This window comes from Meleagris gallopavo, chromosome 1, assembly GCF_000146605.3.
Source record: "Meleagris gallopavo isolate NT-WF06-2002-E0010 breed Aviagen turkey brand Nicholas breeding stock chromosome 1, Turkey_5.1, whole genome shotgun sequence".
NCBI classification, from domain to species: Eukaryota; Metazoa; Chordata; class Aves; order Galliformes; family Phasianidae; genus Meleagris; species Meleagris gallopavo.
The window spans coordinates 185,761,037-185,770,190 of NC_015011.2; the positions used below are offsets into that span (position 1 = coordinate 185,761,037).

General features: G+C 39.9%; 1 protein-coding gene across 3 annotated transcripts; it reads right to left on the bottom strand.

Annotated features, from left to right (window-relative positions):
• Positions 1-19: 19 nt before the first annotated feature.
• Positions 20-9,124, bottom strand: HIKESHI (heat shock protein nuclear import factor hikeshi). Of its 3 annotated transcripts, none has more exons than XM_019612335.2 (5): positions 8,802-9,124; positions 8,321-8,558; positions 4,706-4,857; positions 1,833-1,951; positions 20-240 (listed from the first exon to the last, which is right to left on the bottom strand). In XM_019612335.2, exons 2-5 carry the CDS (start codon positions 8,469-8,471, stop codon positions 186-188), a joined length of 477 nt encoding a protein of 158 aa, XP_019467880.1. In that variant the 5' UTR covers positions 8,472-8,558; positions 8,802-9,124; the 3' UTR covers positions 20-185. The 3 variants fall into 3 exon arrangements, with proteins under 3 accessions (XP_019467880.1, XP_019467881.1, XP_019467882.1); XM_019612336.2 differs by having other exon boundaries at positions 8,779-9,124; XM_019612337.2 differs by having other exon boundaries at positions 8,671-9,124.
• Between the last annotated feature and the right edge of the window lie 30 nt (positions 9,125-9,154).

The window sequence follows — 9,154 nt, forward strand, 5'->3', positions numbered from 1 at the left end:
AAAACAAAACACATAGACAAGCAGTTTTCACAGATTTTAATTTTAAATAATTTGAGTAATATAAAAGTTACAAGTTGGTCTATTCAGACTAATCGTTTTTTTTTTTTTCTGCCTCAAAGTTCTTCAGTGAAGTTATTTGCTGTATATTTCAGATCAGAGAGCACTTCAAATGACATGATTCAAGCTTATGTTTTCCAGAAGAGAGGGTTCTGTGTCAGGCGTCTCTGGAAGTTCTCATACCTACAAAAAATAAGTAAATAAACAAACTCTAATAGAAATCCCGAGAAATTAGTCCCCATTATTTTTTCCTCTTAGCAAATAATTCTAACTTCTACATTTATTATCCACAGTAACATTTTAGCAAAATATAATAAAGTAATTAACAGAGTAGAAAGAAGCATGCAAACATGTCTTCCTAATTTCATCTTCCTATCCAGCAAAGACGTGCAGACAATATTGGAATCCACTACAGATCCAGAATAGTGGGGAAACAAAAACAAAAACAAAAAACAACCAAAACCAGAGGAAGTACATTTCCCTGGCTTTCTCAGCTTGCAGACTCTGAGCTACAAGAGCCTGGACAGCCCTTCAAATCACCACAAACACAAGCTGTAAGGTAACACAAGCTACTACTGCTTAAACAAAGACAACAAAAACCTCTACGTCTGGAAATTTCTAAGCCAATTGCAATTAAAGAAGAAATTTTGAAAGGTTTTATTATCATCCTACTCATATTAAAAGAAAAGAGAAAGGCTTATTAATTAATGGCATTCTAAGCATTAGTGCATTTCCATTGCAGCTAACCCTCACAGAGACTTCAGATACTCTGATTTACAAGCTATAATTAAATACATTATAATGACTCACAAACAGATGAAACATTTTTTTTTTTAAATCTCTTTTGGCTGTAATCAATTGAACAGATGTACATACACAAATGTGTTTGCTTTATTGGAGTTATGCCTCACTTCACTTTACTGTTTAAAACAAAGGCAAATTCAGCATTACTCAGGGAGCAGCCAGCCATTACCCTGCTTTTTCAGCCTGTCTTCCCTTTGGTTTCTCACTGGAGACTCCCCACATGTGGGATGCTTACAGTTACCTCCTATTTAAAAGAAATCTGCATCAAATTACATTTCCAAAGGAAACATATTGCTTATGTTAACTGCTCACATACTCATGCTGACCTACGTTAATGACTCAACTATCCAGAAAGCCTAAAATACTGTTTTAAGAAGGCTTACGTCAATAAATACTGAGGCAAAAAAAATTGCTGAACTTATAAACAGTAGGAAAGAATTTTTAAGACATTCAGAAGCGCTGCCCACAGTTTACCTCCAGAGTATCACCATCCCTGCTTAGGAATTCTCTTTTAAGCCAGTTGCTGGAAAACAACTCTCAGGGAGACTGTTTCATGCTGGTGGCAGAACCATGTAAACTTGGAACATGATTTCTCCATCCCTCCCACCTTATTAAGCAACATAACCCTGAAGGCACAATGTCTGTGAAGGCTAGAAGCATAAAAACAACTTGTAACAACAAACCGACAGGCATCAGTGTTCCATTTTCCCATTACTCAAAAACCTGCAGTCAGCAACACACTGCAAATCGACACGTATAAAGGATGACATTTCCAGATGCAACAAAATGCACAGGCTATAAAAATTGCATGAAAATGGTGACAAGTTTAAAACCAGTAGAAAGAGCATCTTAGCTTCAGAACAGCATTTCTGCATCATCTCGCTGGAATAGTATGACAGTAATACTTAGAAAACAGCTGTTTTGATGCCTAGGAAAAATATACACTGGTTACTAAAGATAGTTTCCATTACCATTTCAGAACTACATTTGCAGGAATGAAAGCCTCAGAGGGATTTGGTGTCATCTGTGCCTGAGTAACAGCAAATGAGGATGCAAAATTATAGAAGTTATCCAACATTTTCTGGGTGAACTGAAATAAAAGAAAGATAGTAAGTACTTTGTTAAATATGGTTTGTTGTGCAATATGTCAGCGGATACACAACTCCTACGTGAAATAAAAACAGCACTGTTATCTAGAATCCAGTGGGAAAGTACAAACATTAGAGCAAGAGAAGTCAGTTTAAGAAGAGATCAAAATATCGTAACTCTTAGTTTTGCCCTTAGATCCACCTACTGTTAGAAAACATTTTCAGATCTTCACTTGTGGCCTCCTTGGCCAATTTCATCCAGTTAGATAAAGAGCTCCAGGAAGAAATTTTCTTCGAGACAAAGAAGTGATTCAGTGACAAACCATCAGATGAACAGCAGACCAAGTTAAAGCTGAGAAGTCTGACTCATAGCAAAAAAGTAATTGTTTAACCAGCAGAAAAGTCTCCAGTAATCTGCCTCATGAGCAATAGGACTAGAAGGAACAGCCTCAACTTGTGCCAGAGGAGGTTCAGATTGGGTATTAGTAAAAACTTCTCTGAAAGAGTGGTCAGGTGCTGGAACAGGCTGCCCAGGGAGGCAGTGGAGTCACCATCTCTGGAGGTGTTCAAGAAACGTTCAGATGTTGTACTAAGGGATGTGGTTTAATGGGGAAATATTGGTTGTAGGTAGACAGTTGGACTGGATGATATTGGAGGTCTTTTCCAACCTTGATTCTATGATTACAACTCACTGCCAGACTCCAGCAACAGGGAAACTTCCTTCAGCTATGTAGTCTATAATATTTTCTTCTTTCTCCTACTTGCTGTAGGAGAAAAATAAATGTGTTGCTTTGGTGGGGGAACAAATTATTTTCAGAGACAGTAAAATGATAGAGTAAAACAGAATTTGGAGCAATATACAGAATCATGCAATAGTCTGGGTTGGAAGGAACCTCTGAAGATCACCTAGTTCAATGCCTGTGCCATGGGCATGGATGTCTTGCATGAGCTCTATTTGCTCCAAGTCCTGTCCAACCCAACTTTGAACATTTCCAATCATAGGTTGCAGACAGAAACTGTGGATGCTGTATCTCATCACTCCCATCATGAAGAAGTTCTCCTAATTTCTCATCTAAACCTACCCTCTTTCAGTTTAAAACCATTGCACTCGCCTTTTCAATACAGGCAAAAAGATTCTTAAAAACTCATTTGATGTACTGAACAGCCACGATAAGGCCTATGCAAAGTCTTCTGTTCTTCAGGCTGAACAAACCCAGCTGTCTTCACAGCAGAGGTGCTCCAGCCCTCTATCATTTTCATGGCCCTCCTCTGGATTTCTCATGCTGAGGCCCCAGAACTGGATACAAATGCTCCAAAGCTCCCCTCCACCTGCTCTGACACAAATGGATTGGAAGAGCTGATGTCTGAGAATAAGTAGCCCACCCTCAGCCTCATCCCTCTCACACAGAAGCATGCTACTGTCTCACTTCTTTCCATTTACTTTTTTTAATATGATAATTTTCTCTAGTTACAAAACCACATACGAATGTAACATAAAGCTTCATAAACCTTCCTAAAAATGTAGTGGAAGAACAATGCCACAGTTTAGCTTAAAAGTTAGTTAACATTCTGCTCCTTTTTAAAAATGAAAACCCACCTAAGTGGAGAAACAATTTTTGCTAATGTTATACAGTATGAGTTGTTTTTCTTCTTTAAATATTGTTGCCAGAAAAATCCACCAGTAGAAATGCAAAAAACCTGAAATGTACCTTATTAACTTATGACTTAACTACTATAGGAACTAATGGAATCAAAAAATATTACTTAGATGTCATTAGCCCCTAATTTCCCCAATCCCAAAAATCTGTTAGCTCTTATATACAAAAATAGCTGTAATCAACTACCAACTTTCTCCAAAAGAGACATTTACCTATGTGAAGATACTATTTGTATAAACTGTCAGAGGACATCTGCTTCATGATCAGGATTACTGTTCAATTACCAGTCTACTTCAGCAAGTATCTGTAGGAAAAGTGAGCAAGAAGAAAAAGCCTCAAGAAAAGCCTCTTCAGCTCCTGAAATCTTAAAAGGTAATGCCAGAGCCATCAGTTTTAGAGAAATTAAGACTTGCTATTCAGATCTAGTTCACCTTGAACTACTGTTAGAGTGTGACCTAACTGTCTGCGCTGGCTGAGGATTTCCAGAGGTTGAGACTAACAGACAGGATAGGTAAAAATTGGCCAGTATTGCAGGTTTCACACAAAAAGAAAAAAATCCTGTTCCACAGGATGAAAAAACAACAGAACAAAACACATTTCTGTAGGAGAAGGCATGATTTTATAATTCTGCAGAACTACATCAGGATTTCTCAAGAGTCAATGGTACACCTAGATATCTATATTAATCCAGCCCATATATACCTTGAGTAATTTTTGACCATCCTTGCAGAATGCCGTGCACTTAAATTTCAGCATCTAAAATCAGCAAAGATCCACTGCCTCACATGCATTTCACTGTAGCTGCTCCTATAGGGAAGTCTCGCCTACTTTTTGTAACAGTGACATGGGTATGACAGAATGCATTGGCTGAATACAAAAATATAAAATCTGTTCATTTACAGGAGACAGCCTTCTAGTGTAAGAAAAAGTCATTTCAAATTTTCAAACTATCCAAATAATCTGATGACAACTAGGTTGGTTACAACCCTAAAACTACCCACAAAAGCTTCGTTTTGTATTCTGAATTAGTTCTTCAGAGCTTGTACTTTTAAAACTTCAGAACTGCAGAGGATTTCTGAGACAGGATGTTTGCAATACCTCTGTGAATGAATCTACTGATGACACAGCAGCATTTGCCACAGGAGTCTGCTGTGCCAGGTTCTCCAGCAGCTCCACCGAGATGCCGATCTGGGCCACCGTTGGTGTCTGTGGGAGGTTCATGGCACCAAAGGGGTGCTGGCTTCCCTTCCCTGAAAGCACCACAAACAGCACGTTAGACCTGATACACATTTGGAGATAGTGCTACTGAGATTCCAGTGTTTCTTCTACACGAGGTCCCTGGTGAAATCAGAGACAGCAATCAGACAGCACAGTCCAAACACAGGTACATGTACGCACAAGCACATACGTTACAGGAAACACACAGCACTGCTGCACAACAGTTTGACTCACTCATTCAAACGTGGTGCTTTTGAACCTGTTTATGCATGAAAAAAAAAAAACAACAACCAGACAACGTTCCTTCAAGATCACTCTGACTTGAAGCTACCCCTGAGCAGGGCTGCACAGCCCCACATTTCAAACAGCTCGAAACCACCAAGGGTCAAAGAAATAACCACGGAGCAGAAAAGCCTCTGGCTTTGCAAAAGCCATGAAAAAAACAATGCATTAAGCAGAAAAACACCCCCAAGTTGCATATTGCTCTTGCAGGCATCATCCCAGTCCATCATCACCTCTGACTCAGTATTAACCAGCAATTCCTGCCTAAGCTTCATCTAGAACATCTAGACAAGTGGCTTTAGGCAAGCGACAAACATCTAGAGACAAGTGGCTTTAATCATACAACCCTCTTTAGGGGACCACAGTGCTACTAGGATGATTTTTTTTTTCCTAAATTCAAATAAATGCAGAAGTACTGGTGCTTCAGTAGCCCTCTATGCTGTTTTACTAGTAGCAGAGAGCAAGGCCAATCAATAGCTATCCTGCAGACCCACAAATACTATATTGAGCTGCAGAAGAGTGCTAACTGAAATCTAAAGTACCTTCTGACTCAGTTCCACTACATTTACAAGCACTGTTCTATTGACACTTTAACACAGCTTTTTAAAAAGTATTAAAAGTTAGGAGAAACAACAGAAGTCTGCTTTTAGACTTAACAAGTTTCTACCAAGACTACTAATAAGTACAGTCTACCAACTTCTCACAGCTATAGGGGAGCTCTACAGGAATCTTTTAGATGGTACCATGGCATTCTTCTGAGACACCTTCAAACCTGATCTGGAAATCTCTTATTCAAAAAAGATTACCTGAGTAATAACACCTATAATCAAGAAAAAGAGTCTGAGTTAATGATTTAGCCTCCACTCCACAAATGAATTCTTCATATTCAAGTGCACTTCCCAAAAGCAATTTCCCCTTTAGTTCAGCCCCGATAAACCACTGGTACCAAACTTAGAAACACTGATCTTCACCAGCATTGGCCTTCCTAAGTGAGCAGGGGACAGAAAGAAGGATAAGCAAACTAAAAATCCTGGGGCAATACCATTTTCCTTGACCCTCACTGTCCAGAGTGCCTAATACTCCTAACAGCACAACCACTCCTTAAAATGTGCAACACAGGCAACTTACATTGCAAAACCAGCACAATTACAGCACATTCCAGACAGTGAACACACTTAAGAGCTATAAATTGTGCAATTAACATTTCCCAAAGCTGCTGTATTCAAATCCTATGCCACTTCAGCTGACTACTTATAGCCACATAAGTAACACATGCTGGCCTTAATCACACAGTAGGAAAGAAACTCTGCTACAATCACTGCTTCACAGGGAGCTGACAAACAATATGGAACAGAAATTTGTTCCAATCACACTTAACAATGGAATAAGCTCAAGATAACACAGCACACCACAGAGCAGCTGTTAATACAGCTATACAACATCTCCAGCAACAACCTGATGTCACAAAATTTACTTCTAGTGATATTACTAAAATTACACAACAATTCCTCATCGTTTTAAATGCACACGTTCCTAACATAACCTAATAAAAAGCTGACATTCTGGATGCTTCTACATGCTGCACAACTGTTCCAGCTCATAAACAGAGCAGGCAGCCTCTTTGTTCTATTAGAAGTTGCAAAATCACACATTAACTTCATTGTGCTATTTGTTTAAGCTAGCCCTTACCTTATCTCTGCTTTAGCATGCACTCAGCAGGTCAGAAACATCAGCCCAACCTGCATGTTTCTTACAAGCCTAGGTACAGGCTGGCTTGCTTCTCCTAACCCCAACCATCTAAGTGACAACATTAGAAACACCTGGACATTGGAGCTACCTCTTTCTTCAATCTCTTTTCAGAATAGCACTGCTACCTACTAGCTAGGAAAAAAAAAAAAAGGTACTCTGAAGCAGGATACATCCTGGCACCCCACTGGTTTGATACACTGGGTGTATCATTGGAATTTACCCTCTTCTTTCATTTCACAGATTCATATCATCAGCAGGCTCCAAAAGTTAGCCTGAGACAGTCAAACTGATTTCAGAAGACAATAATGCCTCTCCAATTCCTTTCTCTATAATCACTCACTTTTGCTTCCCCTTCTCAGTTTCAGTCTTCCTCACTGAACATCCTCATGAACATAACTTCCTCGTTATCACAGCAACAGCTCCTTCTGACTCCTACTCTGAAATAAGCTGTATACAACAGGAACAGCTGATCAAAGCAAGCAAAGCACTGACACCTGGCATGGAAGCTCATCCTCAAGCACAATCCCTTGCACGCTGATGCGACCAAAATGTTGAGACAGAAGAAAATGTAGTTCAGAACAAAGTTAAGATTTCTTCCTTGAAAAATATGGTTAAAGGTACTGTTCTGCAAAAGCATCTGAAGTTACCTTCACCTACAAAGCTCTCTGAAAATACATACAAATAAGGAAGTCTTAGGAGCATGATGAGCATGCTGCAAAAAGTGACAAAAAACAGATGATATACACTTCATTCTTTATTACTGAAATGCTTTAAAGCTGCTTCCCTTAGGAGCAGAAAGCTGTGGGGCGGTTTGTTGTTTTTACAATGTGCATAACAAAAAATTATGCCCACATAATTACGTATTAACAGAAAATATATATACATACACACACATACTGTTCAGGTAGCATCAGCCTTCTCTCAGTCAGCTCAAAACCACTATAACATTTGGAAGACTGATTTCCACTGACAATACTCCTTATTGGACAACTACGTAGTGCACACTACCAGAGGCAGTGAGCTCTCTGAAGTCACTGTGCTATACTTCACTCATTGCAAAACCTCTGTGCTACAAACAATACAACAGCTAAACAGCTGAAGCAAGAGGAAATATTGCAGCACTCTCTAGCTGAATGCATAAAAACCACACCAAGAAAAATACAGACTCATTCCTAATCAGATTCTGGGGAAGCACTGGAAAACACACCAAACTTGTTGAGCTGAATTTCCAGATTGACACTGCATACAAGATAAGAGTGAGAAATTTCATTAGGAACATATACACATAGACTTTCACAAAACTGACTGAATGCTTCTAGTTACTTATCTGCTAGGGACTGCCTGAATACAGAGAACCACCTTTATAGAAAAACACTTAATAAAAAAAACACCTTCTGACATTTACTTTCTCATACATACAGTAACACATCCATTATGCTGACTGCTATTTTGTTCTACACTTACCAGATTTCAAACCAGAAATTTTAAAGATTGCACTTGGCTTCTCGTTAGTAACAAACCCCAGCAGCTGCCACACTGCCATCCCACTCTGGTCCGGGTAACAAAAGTAGACAGATCCTCCCATTCCTTCAGGAAACGGTACAGTTCCCAGCATGAAGACCACTACATGGTTGATGTTTTCATAGTCTGGTAAGTCAAACACAAATTTGTCTTCGGCCACTTGCTGGGGAGCTGCTTGTACCTATAGAGAACAAAGCCTTTGTTAATGTTTTCCATTTTTGGCTAACTAAATATAGCCCTTTACAGAAACATACCTATGGTGAGACATAACTAAAAGTGAGACACGTACTAACCTAAACAGCAAATAGCCAGATGAAAGTCAAACAAAGCAGAACAACTGCCACAAAAGTATCACTGGAAAGGCACAACAATGTTCTACCTACACTGGAAGTATATCCTACCCAGCACTACGAGAGCAGAATACCTTCACTCCCCACGTGTGTAGGAGGGAAATAAGGTGCAGAAGAGGTTGCCAAGTCTATAAGCAGTGGCTGTTGACCACCTGGCTGGCACAACCCCCGGAGCACGGCAACCTGTTCACACAGGAAATACAATAAACCTTCAGACAGGCGGCACAGGGACGCCAGAGACAGATAACATCCTCCTCTTCACCCCAGCTGCCACAACCCTGCAGCCAAGGCACGCTATAGCATTAAAATGGCTCTTTTAAGCTCCCGTCTCGCCTCTGAAGAGCCCAAGCCTGCTCGTTAGCAGAAAGGCACAACGGAGCTGCCCCGTGGGGACTGGAGGCAGGAGCCGGCCAAGGCGCGGCCCCTC

What these genes read in the sequence shown, in the direction of transcription:
- HIKESHI (XM_019612335.2), bottom strand. Translation starts at nt 8,471, where the DNA reads ATGCTGGGAACTGTACCGTTTCCTGAAGGAATGGGAGGATCTGTCTAC. An exon ending in AATTTCTGGTTTGAAATCTG is followed by an intron (nt 4,858 to 8,320) that starts GTAAGTGTAGAA and finishes TGGTGCTTTCAG; the next exon opens with GGAAGGGAAGCCAGCACCCC. An exon ending in CAGTAGATTCATTCACAGAG is followed by an intron (nt 1,952 to 4,705) that starts GTATTGCAAACA and finishes CTTTTATTTCAG; the next exon opens with TTCACCCAGAAAATGTTGGA.